The sequence below is a fragment of the Somniosus microcephalus genome, chromosome 1 (genome assembly GCF_052327205.1).
Source record: "Somniosus microcephalus isolate GS21.2 chromosome 1, FLI_Smic_1.0, whole genome shotgun sequence".
Classification (NCBI taxonomy): domain Eukaryota; kingdom Metazoa; phylum Chordata; class Chondrichthyes; order Squaliformes; family Somniosidae; genus Somniosus; species Somniosus microcephalus.
The window spans coordinates 249521428-249546941 of NC_140987.1; the positions used below are offsets into that span (position 1 = coordinate 249521428).

The 25514-nt window shown below is 46.3% G+C and overlaps 1 protein-coding gene across 4 annotated transcripts in view; it reads left to right on the forward strand.

Annotated features, from left to right (window-relative positions):
- Positions 1-25514, forward strand: part of LOC147124703 (RNA exonuclease 1 homolog) — a 54383-nt gene that overhangs the window by 12750 nt on the left and 16119 nt on the right. For 3 of the 4 annotated variants that reach the window (XM_085991772.1, XM_085991780.1, XM_085991763.1), the window contains exons 9-12: positions 9076-9216; positions 12300-12413; positions 16843-16916; positions 17870-17977. In XM_085991772.1, the coding sequence (XP_085847898.1) occupies positions 9076-9216; positions 12300-12413; positions 16843-16916; positions 17870-17977 (437 nt within the window). The remainder of the gene's footprint in view (positions 1-9075; positions 9217-12299; positions 12414-16842; positions 16917-17869; positions 17978-25514) is intronic. The other variant, XM_085991788.1, reaches the window with a different exon arrangement.

Here is a 25514-nt window from a genome sequence, read left to right on the forward strand (position 1 = left end):
ACAGCTATCTGTAGTGTGACCTGATTGGAATAATTTCAGACCACTTCGACTGTGTGCTTGCAAGCTTCTCGCCTCAACTGAAATCTATAGCAACGGGATGAGGACTGTAATGTATATACCTTTTAAGGGGGGAACTATGTTTTACAGCTCATGTATACTGCAGTACCGGCAGTGACCACACCTGTATATAGCACTTAGTAATCTGTACAGATCAGTTGCAGTGTGAGCCACGTTGAGTAAACACCTGTTGTACCGTTCTCCGCAGTCTGTGTCTTATTATACACGGACGCAACATTGGCGACGAGGCAGGTTCGAACCTACCTGCAACTCTGCATCACCTCCTGGGGATTCGTTCCTGGAGATCAGTGGATTGGAGGTCAAGGCCAGAGACTCGGGCGTCGACCACGGGCAACCGCCCAGTCATCCAGCAGAGACTCGAGAATTGCGGGGGAGGCTGTCGAGAGCCAGGCTTGGCTTTCCAGTAGAGGTGGTCCAGCAAAACGGGCTGGCAACAGGTAGTGCGCAGACCCTTCCCGGACAGCGGCGGGCTAGAGCCCGACCGAGCGGCACAGCAAAGGGCCGAGCAGCGTCGACGGGGGGAGAGAGAGCGAGAGAGAGAGGGCAGAGCGCACAGGGCGCAGCCGGTGTTCAGGGGCCGAGCAGCGTCGGAGAGGGAGGGAGAGAGAGACGCGCAGAAACCCGCGAGGCGCCGCCATTGCCACGAGGACCACCGAGAGCGGCATTGGCAGCAGCGCAGGAGAAGTGCGCGAAACCTACAGGGCACTGCCATTGCCACGAGAACCGCCGGGAGCGGCATTGGCAGCAGCGGGGGAGGAAAGAAAGCGCGGGAGACGCCATTTTAAGCCACACCCAAAATGCCGAAGAGTGGCAGTATCACCGCATTTGACAATGAAGTCAAAGATTGGACTACATATGTCAAACGAATAGAGGTGTACTGCAAGGCAAATGAGGTGTCAGATGACAAGAAAGCGTCGGTATTGTTAAATTTAATGGGTGCAAAGACGTATGGTTTATTACGAAATCTAGTAACCCCAACGAAGCCAATGGAAAAGAGTTTTGAAGACATAGTAATGATACTAAAGGAACATTTAAACCCCACACCACTGCTGATAGCAGAAAGATTCAAGTTTCACAAACGGAACCAGCATAAGGATGAAAGCAATGCTGATTATTTAACAGAACTGCGCAAACTATCGAAACACTGCCAGTTTGGAGCGGGACTGGCAGATACCTTGAGGGACAAGTTTGTGTGTGGGCTTCAAAGTGAAGGAACCCAGAAACGGCTTTTATCTGAAAAGGACCTTACCGCAATGCTGAAAGCCTTTTCCAGCGTATCATATGAAGCAGCAGCACGGGGCGCTGCAGAGATACAACAGAGACCGCAAGAATATGGCACAAACAAAATGTCATATGGAACAGAGAAGTGCTATCGCTGCGGCAGAACAACACACGACCAGAATGATTGCTGGTTCAAAGACAAAGTGTGCAGACAGTGTGGAAAAGTAGGACACATAGCACGAGTCTGCAGGTCGGGAAAGAAAACCAGCAATAAGAAACCTACCAAAGGAAAGTACAAGAAGGTACATAAGATGACGGAGAATAGTTCAGACGAACAAAAGAGTGATAACTACTCCGAAAGCAGGGAACTGAGTTGTCTGAAACTACATAATGTGATCACAACGGAGGATCACCGAACCATTTGGGTCACTCTCTCAAGTTAGCAGGAGTCCAGGTAAAGATGGAATTGGACACAGGATCAGCCCTAACAGTCATAAACCGATGGGACTACGCGCGGCTATTCTCTCTCATACCCTTGAGAGACAAACATTATTTTGAGGACGTACACGGGGCAAAAAGTCTACCCCAAAGGAAAAATAAGGGTGACCGTTGTATATAACAGTAAGGAAACACCAAAACTAGACCTGTATGTATTGCAAGATGGAGGACCACCATTACTGGGACGTGAATGGATCTGCAAAATACAACTGGATTGGCATTCCATACAGGCACTGACTGTGGCTGACAAAAAGGATGACGACGTCACACCTGGGCGACTGTCAAAGATCCTAACTGACGCGAAAGAAGTGTTCCAGCAAGGACTCTGAACACTAAAAGGCATGACAGCGATGATTAAAATTGAAGAAAACGCAAGCCCAAAATTTTTTAAGACCAGACCGGTACCTTATGCGAACCGCCCAGCCATCAAAGCAGAGCTGGAGAGTCTGGAACGTTCAGGTGTACTGTCCAAGGTAGACTGGAGCGAGTGGGCTATACCCATTGTCCCTGTGATGAAAAAGTCGTTGAGCAGCACGCCTGGGGAACCAAGGAAAGTTCGCATCTGTGGGGACTTTAAGGTAACAGTGAACCCGGTCCTTCACACCGTACAATATCCACTTCCATGGATTGAAGATATTTTCGCCTCGCTATCTGGAGGGAAACGCTTCACTAAGATAGATCTGGCCCAGGTGTATCTGCAAATGGAGGTAGAAGAAGCATCAAAAAAAATACCTCACAATCGACACCCATAAAGGTCTCTACCAATACAACCGGCTGGTATTCGGGGTAGCATCAGCTCCGGCTATTTGGCAGAGGGCAATGGAACAAGTCCTGCAAGGGATCCCAGGGACCCAGTGTTATTTGGACGACATCCTGGTCACGGGCGAAAATGACAGTGATCACCTTGCCAACCTGGAGCAGGTGCTCACTAGATTGCAGGAATATGGGCTTCGAGCTAACCGCCCCAAATGCGAGTTTTTTAGAAAACAGATCTCGTATTGTGGCCACGTTATCGATAGAGGGGTTACATAAGTCCCCAGAGAAGATTGAGGCAGTAGTCAAGGTTCCAGCACCAGAAAATGTGTCACAACTGAGGTCGTTCCTCGGGCTGGTAAACTACTACCATAAGTTCTTGGCAAATTTGTCTACAATACTACACCCACTGAACACCCTACTGCAAACTCGGGTGCCATGGAAGTGGAGTGACGAATGTAGACAAGCTTTCCAGAAGAGCAAAACACTAATCACATCGAAAGAGGTATTGGCCCATTACAACCCGGCATTACCAATTCGGTTGGCATACGGCATTGGAGCGGTGCTGTCGCACAAATGCTCAGAGGCCAATAGCCTTTGCGTCACGATCACTAACCTCAGCCGAGCGTAACTATGCCCAGATTGACAGGGAGGCCCTGAGCCTAGTGTGGGGAGTGAAAAAGTTCAATCACTATTTGCATGGGCAGAAATTCACCTTGCTGACTGATCACCAGCCTCTTGTCTCCATTTTTAATCCGAAGAAGGGCGTTCCGGCGATGACTGCGCAACGACTACAAAGATGGTCACTTTTTCTAGGGGTGCACCACTATGAGATTGAATATAAGGGCACGAAACAGCATGGAAATGCTGATGGGCTATCACGCCTGCCACTGCCTACTGCGGAGGAAGCACCAGCAGTCGATCCTGTCGCAATATTCCATTCGACTATAGTTGAATACCTACCGGTAACTAACGCTTGTATCGAAAAGGAAACCCGAAATGACCCAACACTGTCTCGGGTATATGATTTGACAGTGAAGGGATGGCCAGCACATGGCGACTCACTGTTGCCAGCATTCTCGACAAGGAGAGAACAGCTGTCAGTGTGCCGGGGGACCTTGATGTGTAGATCCCGAGTGGTAATTCCACCCAAGTTAAGGGATAGAGTGCTCAATGAACTTCATGAGGGTCATCTGGGAGGGGTAAAAATGAAAAGCCTAGCCAGGGCTTGTGTGGTGGCCGGGAATCGATAAACAAATCGAGGACCTGACCAAGAGCTGCTCAGGATGCCAGAAAGTCCAAAATGCACCACCACAGGCCCCTCTACACCCATGGGAGTGGCCCTCATCTCCATGGCAACGGGTGCATATTGATTTTGCTGGTCCATTCATGGACTCGATCTTTTTAATAGCCGTGGATGCGCATTCGAAATGGCCTGAGGTCATCAAAATGTCCTCCGCCACCACCACGGAGAAAACTATTGCAGTCCTACGGACCATTTTTGCCAGGAATGGCTTGCCAGGACAGATTTGCTCCGACAACGGACCACAGTTTGTGTCCGAAGAGTTCCGGAGGTTCTCGAAAAAGAATGGGGTAAGGCATTACACCTCCGCCCCGTATCATCCAGCCACAAATGGATTGGCTGAGAGGTTCGTACAAACCTTTAAGAAGGCAATAAAGGCTATGTACAATGACAACATTCCGCTGCAGCACAAGGTGGACAATTTCCTGTTCGCCTACCGGAATGCGACACATGCAGTCACCAACCAGGCCCCGGCCATGATGTTCTTTAACTGAAGGTTAAGATCTCGCCTGGATTTGCTCAGACCAAACGTACGAAGAGATGTTGAGAGTAAGCAATTCCAGCACATCCATGAGAAGCCAACAAGGAGCTTCAATGTAGGGCAACCAGTCTTGGCCCGCGACTACCGAACAGAAAAATGGCAGCCAGGAACGATATGCACATGGCAGGGCCCACTAATGTACACGGTGGACGTTGGGGAGAGCATCGTGAGATGCCATGCTGACCAGATCCTAGAGTCACAGGAACAAGTCAACCCCATGCCTCGCCCATACGTACCTGGTGATGAACCCGACGTACAGGTCGCATCTACCCCAGAAACAGTAGCATCGGAAGCTGATGAACCAACCGACGACGGGGCCAGAATTGCCTCCGCACCAAGAGCAAGACACTCTGGAAAGGCGCTATCCAGAAAGGATCAGGAAGCCTCCCCAAAGACTGAATATAGAAATAGACTATTTTCAGCTAATGTTGCATGTTAAAAGTGTTAATTGTAATTAGTTTGATATTTAATTGTTAAATGAGTGTTATGGTACTGTTAATCTAAAAGGGGAGGAATTGTAATGTGTATATACCTTTAAGGGGGGGAACTATCTTTTACAGCTCGTGTACTGCAGTACCGGCAGTGACCACATCTGTATATAGCACTGAGTAGTAATCTGTACAGATCAGTTGCAGTGTGAGCCACGTTGAGTAAACACCTGTTGTACTGTTCTCCTGCAGTCTGTGTCTTATTATACACGGACGCAACATGGACCATTTATATCCTCTCCTCCTGATCATCCGGTTCGGAGGAAATGCAGCCATGGCAGCACCACAACAGCAGCACCAGGAGTGCCAACCTTCTCCTCACCCACCTGATGATGCACAGGGCGGAGGGCCTCACCACAGGGCTGCACCTTGCCGCAGGAGATACCCCCAACAGAGTTTACAAGCAGAGGGTCAGCTTCCTCAGCATGACTGAGCAGCAGTGCCAAAGGAGGCTGAGACATTCGCAAGAGGTAGTCGCTGACATCTGCACAATGCTGCACCAACACCTGGAGCCCAGAGGAGCAGGTGGACACTGCTTACCAGTTGCTGTCAAAGTCACTACTGCACTCAACTTCTTTGCTTCAAGCTCATTCCAGGGATCAGCTGCAGACATCAGCAGCATCTCCCAGTTGGCTGCACGCACCTGCATCACTCAGGTCACCGATGCCCTCTTTGTAAAGGCCTACAATTATATCCACTTCTCCACCGATGGCCCAAGTGTGACCACACGTGTGGTTGGCTTTGCCAATATGGCAGGCTTGCCAATGGTGCAGGGCATCATAGACTGCACACATGTGGCCATGAGGGCCCCCTATCACAACCCAGCTGAATGTCAACCGCAAGTGCTTCCACTCCCTGAACGTCCAGCTGGTGTGTAACCACAGGAAGATCATCATGCATGTTTGCACAAAGTACCTGGCAGTTGCCATGACTCCTTCATCCTGCGCCAGTCTATGTTGCCTCAGCTCTTCCATCTGCCAACCCAACTTTACAGATGGCTTCTTGGCGACAAGGCTATCCCCTGAAAAAGTGGCTTATGACACCGATGAGGCCAACAAATGAAGCTGAGGAGCGGTACAATTTGAGTCACATATCCACCAGAAGCATCATCGAGCAAACCATCGGCTTGCTCAAAATGCGCTTCCAATGCCTTGACGGATCTGGAGGAGCCTTGCAGTATGCACCAGCCAGGGTGTCCAGAATCGTCGTGGTCTGCTGTGTCCTGCACAGCAGGCCTGGCTTAGTGCTGCCGGATGAACAAGTGGCTCAGCACACAGCCTCCTTGGAGGTGGAGGAGGAGGGTGAGGAGCGACGCCTTGCGGGGCCGGATGTGGCCAATCCAGCAGCAGGCAACCACATTGCTGGCCGTCGGGCAAGGGATGCACTCATCCATGCCAGATTTATGTAAGGTTACGCTTCAACCACAGGTGGCTGGCACATGGAGATGAATATAAGCCTGACATTCTCAAAACCCCTGGCATCATCTGTCCAATAAACAATGGTTTGTGCTCCGTGTCACCACCAACATTCTACATGGAATTCTCCCTGAGCCCTCACTCTTGAACTTCCATTTCCCAGAACACAGAGGCCACACTTTAGGTGATCTCAGCAGATCATTAAACCTTTTTCGACCCTGAACCCATGTGCACAGACCTCGAACTCACCACCTCAGCAACTTGCAGCCAAGCTGCCTTGGTTTGCTGAGGAGGCCTCCTCCTTGGGTTTCCAGGGAAGAGGATCTCCTGATGTCTTCTAACTCCCTCCACAAGAGCATGGAGGGAGCCCTCATTGAACCTGGGGGCAGTCTTAGTTTTTGGGGCTGCCATTCCTGCAGCAACCAGCACCTTTAAGAGGAAAAACCTAATACTTTTGCAGAGGGGACATGGCCCCTTTAAATTTTTACCAGAAACAGCGCGTCATCAGAGGAGAGAATCTGACGCTCTGCAACCAATTCCCTGGAGGGACCCGCACGTCGGCCGTAACGAGGCCAATCAAGCAAAAATAGTAACTGCTGGCCAGCAGCATCTGGGGAGCGGGTCCGAAAGCTGCCGAGCAGCGGGCACGCCCTCAACATGCCTTCTATAAAGATCATGGCCTATGTAAAGATGCCAAACAGTATTGTATGATCTAGCCAAGTTTTCCTGAGAGTAATACATTGGCAGACAGTTCAATTACCTTCAGGGGCAATAATGGGCCAGAAATTCGGGTCGGGGGCTTCCCGCAGGTGCAAGCCCCCGATCTGCACTTAGCTTGCGCGCCAGCAGTTGAGCTGTAGGGCCCCGTGGAATTCCGATCCGGGGCCTAGTCCAGCTGCCGGCGTGCAGTGCTTGCATATCCCAGGGGCGCAGTTAGTTCAATGCATCCCCTGGGATCACGTGGGCCATGGGCAGCCAATCGGAGCAGGGAATGCTCCATTCATAAGTCTGACAGGAAGAGCTGTCAAGACTTATAAATACTACGGCCCCAAAATAGCACTAAACCTTCAAATAATTTTTTTTTTAAATCACATTTTTTAAATAAACTATAAATTACATGAAATAACTATTTTAAACAATTTAAATTTTTTTCAAAAATTTAATTTTATATTCTAACGGGGCTAAAAATAAACTTACCTTGCTTTAAAGTATTTAAAAATAATAAACCTGTGGAAAAAATGTTTTAATTTTAATTAATTCACCACTTACCTTGTAAAAAGCAGACCTTACGCCTGCTTTTTATATTTCTAACTTCTGCAGGCTTACGATCCCGGAGAAACCTGTATTTATAAAAAAAAAAAAAAAAAAACGTAAGTTCGATGCGCGCGCGCAGCCTCCCCCGCGCACACGTTCAACCTCTGAACCGCTTCGTTCAGAGGAACGGAAGTGCTGGTTTCCCACGCATGCGCAGTGCATGCAGGAAACCGGCACTTCCATTGGGCCTACGGGTGAGTACCCCGTGTGCACTCACCCGTGGAGACCCGAAGTTCTGGGCCGATGTTTCTTGAGACTGAAAAACATTTCACTTGACCAATGTTTGTGGTGCATAATGCCAACTGCAACATTACCAATGTAGTAACAGTTTATTGGAGAGTTACTGGAGCCATAGCCTGTAGTAAAGCTGCTCCTTGTTGGTATCCCAAAGCAGCTGTTCAAAGTCTTGTGTGTTCCCAGCAGCCACCAGCGTCACTTTCCTGAGCTGTCTGCTTTTGTTAGTTGTTTCTGGCTGCACTGTTGTCAAATTAATTTTTTTGTTTGTATCTTTTTTGAAATCTCAATTCTATTTGCTCTCTGAACTGGAATAAGATTATAGGAAGCTGGATTCTGGCTAAATTTGCTTGGAAGGTGTCTCTGGGGAATGGGGGTTGATTACAACATCACTCAAAGTGTAGGAGAAAACGGTTGATTCATCTTAGGTTTTTTTCTCCTTTCTCTGAAGGTACAGAATTTGCCTCTGTTATTTAATAGCTCAACTGAACATGGGAATTCACTTGTGTGTGGACCCATTCCTACCGCTGTGTTTCTGCTTGTTGATATATTAGCAGATTATGCCAATAGAGTACGTGAGTTGTCTTTTTGAACCGTGTTTTTTTTGGTCTTTCGCAACAGTTTCTAAAATTCCAACTGGACGCTTTTAGTTTTGCTACATTTTTGTTTCTTACAATCTCTTGATTGTTTTCCAATAGGTACACAGTGCTGAAAAAGTTGGGGTGCTACATCAAAAACTTACTTAAATTTGTGTCTCGGTTCTCCAATGTTATGAAAATAAATTTCCACTGGACCTTACAAGATACCTAGAATCGTGTGGGTAGATTTTCAACTTGACACCCGGGTATAAAACTGGCATTGTGCGCCAGCTGCCCGTTACAGAAACCGTCCGATGTTTCATTTCTTTTAACACTGGGTTTCAAAGCACCCTGGACTGATTGGTATGAAAGTTGACCCTAATGTGCCTGTGACAAATGGGCAAAATGTTAAACTGGCACAGCGGGTGGTGATTTACTCTGCACTTGGCTGCACTATACCTGACCTTGGGAGTACTTGATCCTGGGAAGAGTTCCACACTCCGGACTCTGAGCGCAAGTTTGATTAAAGGAAAATATATTTAACTGTAAATCAGTACCTTGTATTCCAATGTGGCTGCAGATGAAAAAGTCTCCAATAGGTTATTTACACTGGACTTTCATCTTGCAGAGTATAATATCTCAAACTTTACAGGTGCTGCACTTTATAGAGCACTCAAGAACTATGTCTTAACTGAGGGACAGTTGAAGGAGAGTGGATATCCTCGTTACAACCCTGATAAACCAGGAACTGCTCTATTGTTTAATGGTGAAGCAAAGAAATACATTGCTGACTGTGAGTGTAAAATCTTTCCAATTTATTATGGTTGACAAAAATGTTTGGTTATAAATGCTACAGCAAAGTCTTTGTGATTCTGTATTTCCTGCAAGTGATGTTTTAAAAAAATTAGGCATAGTATGCATTCTTTTAATGTGAAGTAATGGCTCACATAGAACGCTTGGGATTGTTTATTGTAATTCAGCTTTATTTATCCAGCTAATGTGAGTAATATCTGCAGTGGCAGGTCAGAAACCAAATCTTCTTGGTGTCTGAGCTGAGCTTCTGACCCCATTGCTTTCATAACATTGCCGCCCTTCCCCCCCCCCCCCCCCCCCCCCGCCTCAGCGGATTTTGATACTGAAACCCTCATCCGTGCTATTATTACTCTAGACTCTACTATTCCAACGCTCGCCTGGCTGGCCTCCACACTCCATAAACTTCAGCTCATCCCAAACTCTACTGCCCGTATCCGAACTCGCACCAAGTTCCGCTGACCTACATTGACTCCTGATTCTCCAGTGCCTTCAATTTAAAATTCGCACCCCATGTTTAAATCCCTTCATTGTTCCTCCCTATCTCTGCAATCCCCTCCAAACCACCGCCGCCCCCCCCCCCCCCCCCCCCACAATCCCATGACTTCTCCCATCATCCAACTCTGGCCTCTTGTGCATCCCTCCCTCTTCCTGCCCCACCATTGGTGGCTGTGCATTCAGCTGTCTAGGCCACTCGCTCTGGAATCTCCTCCCTAAACCCCCTCTGCGTCTCCACCACCTGCTCTGCCACCTGACTCCATTGGACAAAGCTTCTGGCCGCCCCCTCCCCTCTTAATTGCTCCTTCTCGGCGTTTAGTTTAGTCTGATTACGCCTCTGAAATACCTTGGGACATTTTTCTATGTTAAAGGTGCTATCTAACTGCAAGTCATTGTGCATTTTTCATTTTGTGATCCATGCATCACTTCTTCTTCTGTTTTATTTGGTGCAACTACATCAAATACTAATGTTTACAATCTTCCTGCATTAATGAGCTTGTATTTCTGTCAAATTGTGGCAGAGCCACTAAGGGACTCCGATTAACTGTATATAATTCCCTTTAACAATATGTTAGCTACAGCCTGAGTCTGTATCTTTGTATATGCTGTTTGCATGTACAGAGCGCGGTCCCTTTAAGAGCGCGGGCAAACGCGATGATGTCACGCCGTTCATCACGTGATCCCCCACCGTTGGGGAAAAATGTGATGACGTCAGCCACGGGACCGCCCAAGCAGTCCTCGTGGAGCCTCCGAACTGACTAGACCTGTATGCGTAGTTCTCTTGCATTTTGTTTGTTAAACTCAGTTAGTTTCACATTAAACATCGTTTGTTTGATCGCCTGAGTCAACCTCAGTCTCTTGATAGGTTATTTTGTAGGAATGTCTAGTTCCTTTCTTATAGTTGAACTAATCCTCCAGCAGATGTTGCTGTTGATGCATAAAATGCAGTTCCTAATCCAGTGCACACGTTGTAGTCACATTCAGATAAATCATAATGGGCCGTATTTTCCAATTGGAGGCTTTCCGCCTGCGGAGGCCTCCGATCTGGAAAAAAATCTGCGCACTTACCTGAGTGCTCCTGGGGTGCGTATAGTCCGATCCTGGGCCTCTCCAACTCTAAGTGCGCAGAGCCCACATATCCCAGAGGCGCATGCGGTTCGCAAGCGTCCCTGGGGATCACATGGGCCATGGGGCACCAATCAAAGAAGGGAATCTCCCTTCATACACTTGACAGATAGACCTGTCAAATATATGAATGGAGATCACCCCAAAACATTTTAAAACATTAAATAAAATTTTTTTAAATCACATTTTTAAAGTTACTGTAGTTGAAATTACAATAAATTAAATATTTTAAACAAAAATGTAATTTTTTTGAAAAAATAGTTTTTTACAGGGCTAAAAATAAACTTACCTTTTTTAAAAGTATTTTTAAATGATAAATGAGTGAAAACATTTTTTTTACTTTTTTCAAATCTTATCCTGGTAAAAGCAGGCCTTACGCCTGCATTTACCAGGCGTAAGATTTCTAAGGATTTTCTGTGGGCGGAAGTTCTCCAGAAAGCGGAACCATCTGCCTGCAGAGGCCCTTCTCCAGGGCAGGTGTCCGATCTGTCAAGAGATTCTTGACAGATCAGAAATACCAGTTTTCAGCACATGTGCTGTGCATGCCAGAAACCAGCATTTCTGATGTCCCTACAGGTATGTACACAGTGCATACGCACCCGTCTGGATCGGAATATCCGGCCCAATATCGAACTCCATTGCACCAAATCAGACTCTTCAAGCGCGGCATGTGAAAAGGATGACTAGAAGTTGACAATGTGCTAACATGATGCTGTTGTCTCTGCAAGTATCTGTTCTGTACCAGAGACAGAATTTTCCAGTTTACTTCTCAATAAATCTGAAATAATGTCCTTCAGTACGAGAGTTAGTTTGATTTTTTTTTTGTTTTTTTTTTGGATATGATCTCCTATTTTCCTCTTAATTAGATTGTGGTTTCAGGTGCCAATGATTCTCAGTAAGCAAGTTACAGGGCTTTTGTTCCTCATTAAACGTCTGCAGTAACAGCAGAGTTTAAGCTGTACAACCAATGTGCCTTTAAAATTCAATGTGCAGATCACTTTTTTGTTGCTGTGTCAACTTTAACCTTTTGATAGTCCAGTCATATTAACATACAATGGATGTAATCCATGGATGAAATTTTAAGTAGGCTAGAGGTTTAGGATCAACATTCCTGACTGGGAATGATGCCAATCCTTGCTCCTCCAATTGACAGCCATGAGTTGACTGACCAAGCATGAATAGAGTGGCTCATTTCCAACACAGGCGTCAGCTGGGAAACAGTTGTCATTTCACCATTGGCCCACCACAGGATTGGTTTGCCCTGTAATGCCCTTTAGTCCATGCATTTTGTTTCAAATGACTTATTTTAATGATTTCCATTCTGGGATGGTTGACATTTGAGTTGAAATACAGTTCTGCAACCATGACCGTTTTTGATCTTTGGTACTGTGTAAGTTTTGTCTTTGTGCAAAAGGTTCAAGTTGTAATTTTTATCATTTTAAGCTTTGATCCGGGTTTGCTGTCGTTGTGGGACATCGTTCTCTGTAACGCCTGAAGGAAATTACATCTCTAAGGAAGAATGCAACCACCACTGGGGAAGAGTAATAACACGCCAAGGTGAATGTTGTGTGAAAATCCATTATTATGTATATAAACTGCATACTAAAAGTGATCCATTTCTCAAGTGTGTTTATATGAAGAAAAAACCTCCTTTCTCCATGTAAGATTATGGTATATGATAAAACACACGCAGTACATAAAGAATATATTGGCTTAGATTTTGTTGCCAAATAACGGTGCGTTTAATGGCGCTCACTGTTAATGTGTAAATCGTCCATCAACTTGTGGTGAGGGAGAGATACCCTGTGGATTCCAAATCACCACAAGTTGCTGGACGATTTACGCCGCTCCGTATTAGCCTCACAAAAATGGCAGCTCACCCTCGACCTCCCCGTGAATTTCATGAAGTTGCTGCATTTGCGCATTAATTATGCGTTAAACTCGACGCAGAAAATTGGGGCTGGTACTTAACAGCGTATTTATGTTCCTGCAATGCCACTCAACCTCTCCAGCCCAGAAAGAGAACAGTTTTAACTGTGGAGTCTCACTCCTGCAGGAAGTAAATTGTTAGATTTTTAAAGAAAATCTAATTTAAAATTGTAAAATATTTTTCTTTTCCTTTGTCTTTTTTTTTCTCCCATTTTAAACTTTCGTTCCCTCTCTCTTTCTCTATCTGTACCTGATTTGACTCTAATTCACCCGATTTCCTTCTCTGTCCATCCTCTTTCTTTCTCAGTCCTTAAATCTCATTGGTTAAGGAGATAGACCGAGGTCCTAGATGTCCCGTTGCCCTCTCCGCGCTGTTATCAGCTCTCACTTCCAGCAAGTTACAGCGCACAACGTGTTCGAGCTGAATGGTGGGGGTAAAAAGTCTAACGGGTCACGCAGTGAGATGCCGCACTCCAGCAAATTCTGGGCCAATATCTGAATTTCCAATATTCAGCCAATATACATTGAAAGGTATTAGCTGCATCTTTGTCCTTTTTACTAACTTGTGTACACAGCATTGGACTATACTTCTACCACACACATCTATAGTTTATAAAATGTAGCTTGCTTCTACATTGCCTTGCATACCTGGTCAAAAGCATTTTAGTTAACTGTCATAACCACAACTACAGTACAATCCTGAGCCATTAACTTCAAAGGTGAAGTTTGACACATGCATTAATTAAACTTAATGAGAAGCATCCGGGAAGGCACTGAACACCAAGTCTCTTTGCCGGGAGCAAGCGCAAACAGCGGAAGGAGCGCATGTCAACCCAAGCACCCCACCCACCCGCCCCTTCAACCACAGTCTGCCCCACCTGTGACAGAGACTGTAGGTCCTGCATTGGACTCATCAGTCACCTGCGAACTCATTTTTAACCTGGAAGCAAGTCATCCTCTGTTCCGAGGGACTGCCTAAGAAGAAGAATTAATTAAACTACTTTTATTCATAACATTTAAGTTAACACAATTAATACCATTGTACAGTTAGGCATCGAGAATTACGATAGGTACATGTAGCGGTTATTAACTGAATCGTTAGATACACAAGTTTAAGGGTATTGCAGTATCTTGGGTTATCTTGCATTATAACAGTTATGTTTAGTGTCCGCAGTTACCACACAACTTAGCAAGTTTGTTTGTAATTTGTATTCAACGTTTTGCAGGTAAGTTAATGGTTTTGAATATACAGTTTATCCTTGTTATAGTATGAGCAGATATATAGCATCTTGTCCTTTTTAAGTAGATTAGATTTTTGGTACCAATTGTTTGACTTCCCTGTGAGATACTCAGTTTCACCTCGGCGGCGGGGGGGGGGGGGGGGGGGAGGAACTGGCAGGGAGTCTCCTTCCACTGCAGTTTTATTCTTTTGTTGTTGACTTCTGATCCTGGCTTAACTGATTGTGCTCGCTGACCTCCACTGGCTCCCAGTCTGGCAATGCCTCGATTGTTAAAATTCCTGTCCTTGTTTTCAAATCCCTCCATGGCCTCGCCCCTCTCTATCTCTGTAACCTCCTCCAGCCGTGCAACCCTCCGAGATCTCTGCGCTCCTCCAATTCTGGCCTCTTGCGCATCCCCGATTTCCTTCTCTCACCATTGGTGGCCGTGCCTTCTGTTGCCTAGGTCCTAAGCTCTGGAATGCCCTCCCTAAACCTCTCTGCCTCTCTATCTCTTTCCTCCTTGAGATGCTCCTTAAAACCTACCTCTTTGACCAAGCTTTTGGTCATCTTCCCTAATAGCTCCTTATGTAGCTCCGTGTCAAATTTTGTTTTATAACGTTCCTGTGAAGTGCCTGGGGACATTTTGCTACTTTTAAAGGCACTATATAAATACAATTTGTTGTTGCTTCTCTATTGCACTACAAATTTATACTCCTGCTGTGCTCAAGGACACAAGCTGTAATGCATTTGCAATACACTTTCCAGTCTACTTCTGTCAGATTGAACTCTTGAAATTTCTTAATCTCGCTCTACTTCTCTGCTTTGAAGGTTGTTTATACTTTCTGTTTTAATTTTCTGTCCATTCTAGACAGTTTCCTAGCATTATCTTGGAATGTACTCTCTGTTCTGGACCTGCTATCTCTGCCTTTACATTTTTTTTACTCCCTAGGCCTGGAGAAAAGCATGGCTTTATACATTAAATTCTACTAAGACAAGCCCAGTTCTTGGACTGAAATCTTTATGATCAAGTCAAAAAGGGTTAACTCTATCTTTTCCAAGGTATCAGTCAATTGGATGGTCATGTGTATGATGGTCAAATGAAAATCGTTTGGAAAACTTTATCTTTATCCCAATCCCTTTTATCTTTAGGTGATCCCATCCCTCTTGATTAACCCTTTACTTCTGTATTTAAAGGTCCTAGATATTTCCTTTTATGTTGACTGCTAATCTTCTTTCTTGCTCCACCTTAGCGTCCAAATCTCTTTCTTGCTTCCTTTCTAACATTCTTTATATTTCTCATAATTTCCTTCCATATTATTCCCCCTTGTATTGTTTCTGATTTAAATCTCATTTGCACAGATCTATTCATGCATGGCATGTGAGCTTTTGGGCACCTTTTTGCTTTTTTTTACTCCGTCAATGTATTTAATCTGTACATTATTGAGCTGTTATTTAAATACCTTAAGTTGTTTAGATCTTTATTTCCAACCATTTAATCTGACAGGGTCCCATTTCATCCCAATGAAATTGGCCATAGTCCAACACCTTTTATCTTTGACCCCTTTTTCAATGTGAATCTAATTAAGTTATGGCCACTATTTCCCAAGTGTTTTAGTTTCAGTCACTTACAGGGCCTGTCTCTCTTTTAACCCAGAGCCAGATCTAATACTACATTGTACCTTATTGGACAGACAATTTACAGATTAAGCCTCTGCCACTTCCCTCTCTTCCCTTAGTCTACCAGGCCAAACTTGCTCTAAGGCTCTCCCCTGAACTCTCATCTTTCTCCAGTTTCTCTCCGATCTCCTCTCATGCTGTCACGAGCTCATCTTGTCCATGAGATCCATTTCCTGCTCCCTCGACCCTATTCCCACTAAACTGCTGAATACCCAACTTCCTTTTTTGGCTACCATGTTAGCTGATATTGTAACGGTTCTCCTTGGGTACTGTCCCCCGCTCCTTCAAATCTGCCGTCATCACCCCTCTCAAAAAAACCAAAAAAAAAACCAAACAAACACTGACTCTTCAGTCCTTGCAAACTACCGCCCCATCTCCAACCTCCCTTTCCTCTCAAGTCTTGAATGTGTTGTCACCTCCCAAATCCATGCCCATCTTTCCCGGAACTCCATGTTTGAATCCCTCCAATCAGGCTTCCTGCCACAGTACCGAAACGGCTCTTAGCAAAGTCAGAAATGACATCCTATGTGACTGTGACAAAGGTAAACTATCCCTCCTCATCCTTCTTGACTTGTCTGCAGCCTTTGACACGGTTGACCACACCATCCTCCTCCACCATCATCCAGCTGGGTGGGACTGCACTCGCCTGGTTCCATTCTTATCTATCTAATCGTAGCCAGAGAATCACCTACAATGGTTTCTCTTGCACAGTTACCTCTGTGTCCCCCAAGGATCTATCCTTGGGCCCCCTCCAATTTCTCATCTACATGCTGCCCTTCGGCGACATGTTTTACTATGTTAAAGGCACTATATAAATACTTGTAGTAGAAAAACTATCCAGAATGCATTCCAAGTACACCTTCCCTTTTGACCACATTGCAGACTTATCTCATGATGTCCTCCACTGTTACAACTACTACAGTACTGGAAACCTCTTAAGTTGCCTCTAAATCTCACCTTCAATTTCTTTCCTCCTATTTGGTGCTCAACAACATTATCCCAGTATGTTCTTGTACCGAACAGCGTGCTCTGATGCTGGCTGAAACATCCATTCCATTCTCCAGCTGCTGTTCAAGTACAAATTTCACCAAATAGTTGTTTAGTGTGATTTTATTTTAAATATATACAAGATGCTGTAATATATGCTGTTTTAATTCCAGTGTCTGGTGGATGGGAAACTCGATATGGTTGCTGTGAAGGATCTCTGGGATCTGTTGGATGTCAGGTTGCTCAGGTATAGATATGTGATGGAAAATGTAAATAGCAACTTGGATTGGGGTAGGATTCCTTTTTTCAGAGGACCATATTAAGAAATCTTAAGAATTTGTTATCCGAGAAACCCAGAAATTAATTTTGAAGATGACTTAAGATTTCATTGGGAAATGTGCGCCGACGACACCCAGCTCTACCTCGCCACCACCCCTCTCAACCCCTCCATTGCCTCTGTTATCAGACTGCTTGTCCGATATCCTGTCTTGGATGAGCCAAAATCCCCTCCATTGGGAAGACCAAAGCCATTGTCTTTGGCCCCTGCCAAATACTCCATTCACTACCCACCGATTCCATCCCTCTCTCTGGCCACTGTCTCCGACTAAAGCAGACTTTTTGCAACCTCCGCACCCTGTATGAACCTGAGCTAAGCTTCTGACCCCATATCCTCTCCATTACAAAGACTACCTTCTTCCACCTGCATAGCATTGCTCGTTGTCACCCCTGCCTCAGCCCATCTGCTGCTGAAACCCTCATCCATGCTTTGTTACCTCCTTGACTCAACTATTACAATGCTCTCCTGGCCAGCCTCCCAGCTTCCACCCTCCGTAAAGTTGAGCTTATCCAAAACCCCGCTGCCCATAGCCGAACTCTCTCCAAGTTCCGCTGACCCATCACCTTTAACCACTAGGCTGTGAGGAGGTGCTACCTTCATCTTTGTGTCATTGCTATTGAAGAAAGATAGAGAAGTTTGTTAATTCAAATGCTTTAATACATTGATGTTGAATAAACAGAGAATCAGCGCAAACACTTTGTCTAAGATAACTTGGTTGCTGGAGTAGCTTCATTCATTCAATCTAATCTAATTTGTACTTCTTGGTGAGTCTTTGACCAAAGTTATGATGGAATGTGTTTTTTTTGTGTAATGGACTTTATGAATGTTTGGTATTAATTATCACCTAAATGTCCTTTGTGTAGCTACATGTCTACAATCGAAAAGAAAACCTTAATGGGTTTGTGAAGACTTCCCTTAAACTGCTTCCTCTTGATGGAAATCCTGGTGCCTATGCAGTAAACTCTGAAATGGTAAGTAAAATTGGTGATGTCACACAAACCAGTATAAAATTAGCTCAATATTTTAGGTCATTCAAATACTAAAGTTGCCCTTGGTAATGTTCACTGGCATTGTAACTGTAAAGCATTGCAACTGTAAAGATCCAGGCCCATCTCTCCCACAACACACAGTCCTAACCAAAGTCATGAACAACATTCTCTGACTGACCAGAGCGAATTACTCTTCCATGCCTTCTCTGTGGATTTTGACATGGCCCATCACATTATCCTCCTCCTACACCTCTCCTCCTCCTTTCTCTGTCTCAGTGCCTCTCTTTCCACTCTGCCTATCTGAATCTAGCTAGAGCAGTTCTACCAATAGCTTCTCTTCCCACCCCAGCACAGTCATCTTTGGAGTCTGTCAAGGAACTATCCTTGGTCCCCACCCCACCTCACTGATATGCTGCCTGTTGATGACATCATCTGTAGACAGGGACTGGGCTTCTGCATGTATACTGCCTGGTTCTACCTCCTCCACTTTTCTCAACCCTTCCACTGCCTCGTACTGTTCGATTGCTTGTTCGACATCCAGTCTTTTGAGTTGCAATTTCTTATTGTTAAATATTGGTAAAACTGAAGCCATTGCTTTTGCCCCCCTACCAAGACTCCATACCCTTGCTACCAATTGCATATACCCCTTCCTGGCCACTGTCTCAGGCTGAAGCAGCTTGTTTGCAACCTTGGTGTCATATTTGAGCCTGAGCCGAGTTTCCAACCCCATATTCTCTCAATCACAAAGACTGCCTACTTCCACCTCTAACAACATCCATCTCCCTCCCTTCCTCCCCCCTCCAACTCTGCCCATCTGCTGCTGAAACCCTCATCCATGCCTCTGAAGCCTCTGAACGCATCCAAAGCTCTGCTGCCTGTATTCTATCTTCCCCACCCCGTGCCTCATTTAAAATATTAATCTCCCCTCCCTAGCTCTGTAACCTCCCACAGCACTTCTACCATTCTCTCTCTCTCTCTCTCTCTCTCTCTCTCTCTCTCTCTCTGATTTCTGGCCTCTCTTGCATTGCTCCCTGACTCCCTTCGCTCCACTATCGGCAGCCCTGCCTTCAGCTGCCTAGGCCCCACACACTAAGTCCCTCCCTAAACTGGCTCTTCACCTTTCGTTAAAGACCTTTGTTAAAACCCACCTTTTTGACCAAGCTTTGTCACGTTTCCTAATTTCGTCTGGCTTGGTACCTCTTTTTTCTCTCCCCCCCCCCCCAAACAAAAACCCCTACAGCTTTTGTGAGGTGCCTTGGGGCATTTTTGTTTATTAAAGGCACTATATGAATTTTTTTCTAATATGACATGCACTATGTACATGCAATTTCTGCAAACATGGTTGAGGTTCTTGATTTAAGGAGCAAAACAAAAGTTGATGTTAGAATATGGGGTTCAGCTTTGAAGGAAAGACTTGCATTTATACAGCGCCATTCATGACCTCTGGCCATCCCAAAGCGCTTTACAGCCATTAAATTACTTTTTGAAGTGTGGTCACTGTTGTAATGTAGGAAATGCGGCAGCCAATTAGCACACAGCAAGATCCCACAAACCGCATTGAGATCATGACCAGATAATCTGGTTTAGTGATGCTGGTTGAGGGATAAATATTGGCCAGGACACCAGGGAGAACTCCCCTGCTCTTCAAGTAGTGCCATGGAATCTTGTGTCCAACTGAAAAGGCAGATGGGGGCCTTGGTTTTGCATCTTATCCGAAAGCAATCTGAGCTGTATCTCGACTTGGGACATGTACCCTTGCCAAGCATCAACTTGCCTTTACCAAATGTGCTTCAGGTGCAGATCATATATTATGTAGATAAAAGGAAGGCTGTCATTTTTAAGAAACTGATCTTGGCCCTTCCAACCCCCTGCCCCCAAAAAAGCAATTAATCTCAATTAAAATGTGAAATTGACAATAACTTTGCTATTTCATGTTTGGTTCCTGTTGCAGCTTAGTGTTACTATTTTTGTAGTGCAGGAAAAAATTCTAATGGAATTCTTCCAAAAAAAAAAGGACAAACTTCTATTTATGTAAAGCATATTAATCACATCCTCGGGGCAGCCCAAAGCACGTCACATTTAATAGATTAGTTTTCAAGTACAGTCACTATTGGGTAACATGGCGGCCAGCTTGTATACACGATCCCGTGAACAGTGGCAAGATAAATGAGCAGTTAATCTGTTTTGATGATGTTGGATGAGGCATGGATCTTGGCCAGGAAACTGAGAGAATTCCCTACTCTTCAAAAAGAAAAATTGCCATGGGTTCTTGGTTTAACTTCTCATCCGAAAGATGAGAGGGGGACTTGGGGCTCTTTTCTCTAGAAACTAAAGACCAAAACTAGGGGCCGTAAATATAAGATAGTCACTAATAAATCCAATCGGGAATTCAGGAGAAACTTCTTTACTCAGAGTGGTGAGAATGTGGAACTCGCTACCACAAGGAGTGATTGTGGTGACTAGCATAGATACATTTAAGGGGAAGTTACATGAGGGAGTAGAAGGATATATTGATGGGGGGTTAGATGAAGAGGGGTGGGAGGAGGCTTGTGTGGAGCATAAACACCAGCATAGACCAGTTGGGCTGAATGGCCTGTTTTTCTGCTGTAAATTCTCTAATAGAACCTCTGACACTGCAACACACTCAGTATTGCACCAAAGTGTGTCTCCAGGTTTATGCCCATGAACCGTGGAGCTGATTCAGAAGCCAAGTGGCAGGAGCATAACTAGCTGTTGTCCTAGACCTCCCAGTAGCTGACTCAAAGGCTTCAATTTTAAGTAGCCTGAAAGACCATGGATTAGCCAGATAAAGTATATAGACACGTCCGTCCGTCCTTCCTTGCTTGCTTGCTTCCTTGCGGCCTCCGAACCTGCTCTGCCATTCAATAAGATCATGGCTGATCTTCTACCACAACTCCACTTTCCTGCAGTATCCCCATATTCCTTGATTCCCTTAATATCCAAAAATCTATCGATCTCTGCCCGGTGGGTAGAAAATTCCAAAGATTCACAACCCTTTGAGTGAAGAAATTTCTCCTCATCTCAGTCCTAAATGGCCGATTCCTTATTCTGTGACTGTGACCCCTGGTTCTAGACTCCCAGCCAGGGGCAACATCCTCCCTGCATCTACCCTGTCAAGCCCTGTAAGAAGTTTGTATTCTTCTAAACTCTAGAGAATATAGGCCGAGTCTACGCAATCTCTCCTCATAGGTCAATACCCCCATCTCAGGAATCAGTCTGGTGAACCTTTGCTGCATTCCCTCTATGGCAAGTATATCCTTCCTTAGATAAGGAGACCAAAACTACACAATACTCCAGGTGTGGTCTCACCAGGGCCCTATATAATGGCAGTAAGATGTCTTTACTCTTATACTCAAATCCTTTTGTGTACTTGCTCTACCTGCATATTATTTTTAGCAATTCATATACAAGGACACCCAGGTCCCTCTGAACACCAACATTTGCCAATCTTTCACCATTTTAAAAAATACTCTGCTTTTCTATTTTTCCTACCTAAGTGGATATCTTCACATTTCTCCACATTATATTCAATTTGCCATGTTCGTGCCCACTCACTTAGCCTATCTATATCCCTTTTCATCCTCCTCACAACTTACATTCCCACCTAACTTTGTATCGTCAGCAAACTTGGATATATTACATTTGGTCCCCTCATCCAAATCATTGATATAGATTGTAAATAGCTGAGGCCCAAGCACTGATCCTTGTGGTACCCCACTAGTTACAGCCTGCCAACCCGAAAATGATCCGTTTATTCTTGCTCTGTTTTCTGTCCGTTAACCAATCCTTAATCCATGCTAGTATATAACCCCCAATGCCAGGAGCCCTAATTTTGTTTAATTACCTCTTGTGTGGCACCTTATCAAATGCCTTCTGAAAATCCAAATACACCACATCCACTGGTTCCCCTTCATCTAGCCTGCTAGTTAAACCTCAAAAAAAACTCTGAACAGATTTGTCAAACACGATTTCCCTTTCATAAATCTATGTTGCCTCTGCCCAATCCTATTATTACTTTCTAAGTGCGCTGTTACCACGTCCTTAATAATAGATTCTAGCACTTTCCCTGCTACTGATGTCAGGCTAATTGGTCTATAGTTTCCCGTTTTCTCTCTCCCTCCTTTCTTAAATAGTGGGGTTACATTTGCTACCTTCTAATACGCAGGAACTGTTCACGAATCTATGGAATTTTGGAAGATGACAACCAATGCATCCATTATCTCCATAGCCACCTCTTTTAAAACCCTAGGATGTATGCCATCAGGTCATGGGGATTTATTGGCTTTCAGTCCCATTAATTTCTCCAGTACTATTTCCTTACTAATGCTAATTTCTTTCAGTTCCTCATTCTCGCTAGACCCTTGGTTCTCCACTATTTCCAGAATATTTTTTGCGTCGTCTTCCGTGAAGTCGGACACAAAGGCCCCGATTTTCCCCCAGCCGTCGGACGGGTTTTCAGGTGGGCGGGGGCTGAAAATCGCAGAAATAGGGGGTCGCGACCCCCCCACCCGATTCCCCGCCCCGCCCGACTTTCGCCCCCGTGTTTCAGCGCGACCCGAATCAGTCCCGCCCACAGCAGGCGGGAATGGTCGGCGGAAACCTAATCAATTATTGGCATGTTTAATCCTATTTTCAGGGTCCCTTGCAACTTTCAGCCTTTCCCCACGTAAAACAAGCCTGGTGGGAACACCGCTGATGAAACCTGGCATGAACAAAGTTGGCTTGCTTGCTTTCAGCTGCAGGTCAATCAAGACTGAAGAGATTTAAACAGACCGCATTTGCAGGCTGCAGGACCTTGTAGCTGAAGGCTTGGGGCAACTTGTTGAAGGCTTAGGCACAGCTGTGGAAGGTTGGAGCCTCTCACACTTCTCCAGTGTGAGCTCCTGGGAAGCCCCTCTCACCATCCTAACTCAGCGCCTCCTCAATGGAGGCATCTGCCAGAAGCATGGGCCTTTTTGTTCCTTCCCTTCCTGGCATTAGAGGATCTCCAACAGCAGAGGAGGCTGGAGCAACTCCAGAAACAGCAGCACCAGCAGGAGGTGCAGGCTGCGGCTCGGCCACCTGAGGCAGCAAAGGCCAGAAGGGGCCAGCGCATGGAAAGCCGTCGGCGCAGGAGATACCCCCCAAACAGGGTCTACAGACACAAGGTCAGCTACCTCAACATGACTGAGCAGCAGTGCCAGAGGCGGCTCCGACTTTCGCGAGAGGTTGTGACTGACATCTGCGCAATGCTGCAGCAAGACCTGGAGCCCAGAGCACCAGGACCACACTCCTTACCAGTGGCCATCAAAGTCACCACCGCACTCAACTTTTATGCCTCAGGCTCCTTCCAGGGATCGGCATCTCCCAGGCGGCCGCACACACTTGCATCAAACAGGTAACCGATGCCCTCTTTGCCCTCGCGCACAATCACATCCATTTCACCCGGGATCGCGCAAGTGTGAGGGCGCAAGTGCTTCGATTAGCTCAGCTGGCAGACTTTCCAAGGGTGCAAGGCATCCTTGACTGCACACATGTGGCCCTTGGGGCACCCCACCACAATTCAGGAGTTTTTGTCAACCGCAAGGGCTTCCACTCCCTAATGTTCAGCTGGTGTGTGACCACAAGAAGGTGATTTTGCATGTTTGTGCCAGGTACCCTGGCAGCTGCCATGACTCCTTCATACTGCGCCAGTCTACTGTACCTTCGCTATTCAGTCCGCCAAACGAACTTCAAGGATGGCTACTTGGAGACCAGGGATATCCCCTGTGCTCTTGGCTAATGTCGCTGTTGAGACCAGCCAGCGAAGCTGAGGAGCGCTACAACTCAGCCACATTACCACCAGATGCATTATCGAGCAAACCATCGTATTGCTGAAGATGCGCTTCAGATGCCTCGATAGATCAGGTGGAGCCCTACAGTACTCATCAGCCAGGGTCTCCAAAATCGTCGTGGTATGCTGTGTGCTTCACAACATGGCACAGCGTCGTGGCTTGCCGATTCCGCAGGACCAAGAGGCTCCTCACAGAGCCGCCTCGGATGAGGATGATGCTGAGGAGGAGGAGGAGGACGGAAACGAGCATCCTGCAGAGGCCTGCCAACCAGCGGCACCAGTGCACGAGAACATTGCTGGGCGGAATGCAAGGAACGCACTCATCCTGGGCAGATTTGCGTAGCCTGGTACATCAAACACTGCAGCCTCGCTGCTTCTTAACTGACCATGGACAATGGCCCATGCCTGCACATTCCTACGTATTTGACCAGCTTGCTGACATCTGCAAGTTATCCTATGGCTTCTGTGATATCCACATTCGCCAAATGACAGATGCTATAACTGCAGCAGTTGCCACCAGATTTTTTATGTACAGGAAAATGATGGCATTAAAACTATTTACAAGACTTTTCACCCAAGTGACTACCCTTGTGATTAGTGGTGCTTTATTTTTCTCTTACGCGTGCTCCTACATAGTGGTACCCCTGTGGCTTCAGCAAATGTGGAGGCCCCTTGCTCACTTTCCTGCTGCGCCTGTCTCGACACCTTTGGCGGGCGACCTCTGGGGTGGCGAACCTGTGAGGGCTCGCCAGCAGTCTGCTGCTCCTGCGGCTGTGCAGGGCTTGAGACTCCTATCTCACTGGGGTGTGGACTCCGGCGGGGCTCTGACCGAGGGCTTTGAAGTGGCATGGAAGTATGAGCGCGTGGAGAGGAGCCCCCACTTCCTTGAGGTGTGCCAACAACCTCCCACTCATGGGTCAGCTCCCCCTCAGCGCCTGCAAGTGGCTGGAGAGCACCTTGCTGCACATCAGGGGGGCCATGGGAACCCGTATCTGCAATGGCAGTCCTGCACAGAAGGACTTCCATGAAGGTCTGGTTTCGGTGCTCAATAGATGCTCCTCGAGATGCCATTCTATTTAGAGCACTCACCATGTTTTCGATACCCTGGCGACTAAGCTCCTCCATGGCTACAGCCCTCCTCTCCTCGGCCGCAGCCCTCCTCTCCTCGGCCGCAGCCAGCCTTACCACTGAGGTTGCCAACCTTTCCATGGTGCTGCGTTCATGCACCAATGACTCCAATAAGGCTCTGCTCATGCTCACCATGGACTCCTCCATTCGCTCCACACTCGCAGCGACCCTGGAGACAAAACCTGCCAGAGACTCCGGCATCTGTGCATGGAGATCCATCACCTCCTCTCTTGCGGATGGACCCAGAGGCATAGGGTCGACATGCAGCTGAGCTGAGCTGGCAGAGTCCTGCGCCCTCCGACGAGGACTCTCCACTGCTGTCCCTGTCTCCACACTCTGCTGATGCTCACTTGTGAGCTGTGATACACCAGGTGACAACACTACTCCATGTCCCGAAGGTCCCACTGAGGTGTGAGTGTCTGCGCTGGTGCTGGGTGCACTTACTTCTGCTGACGTTGCGCCCTCAGAGGCTGGAGCTTCCTCAGGAGTCTGGCTGCAAAGCCTCTTCCTCCTCGGCAGTGGCGACGGGGGCTCCGGATGGTCCTGTGGGGGAGTAAA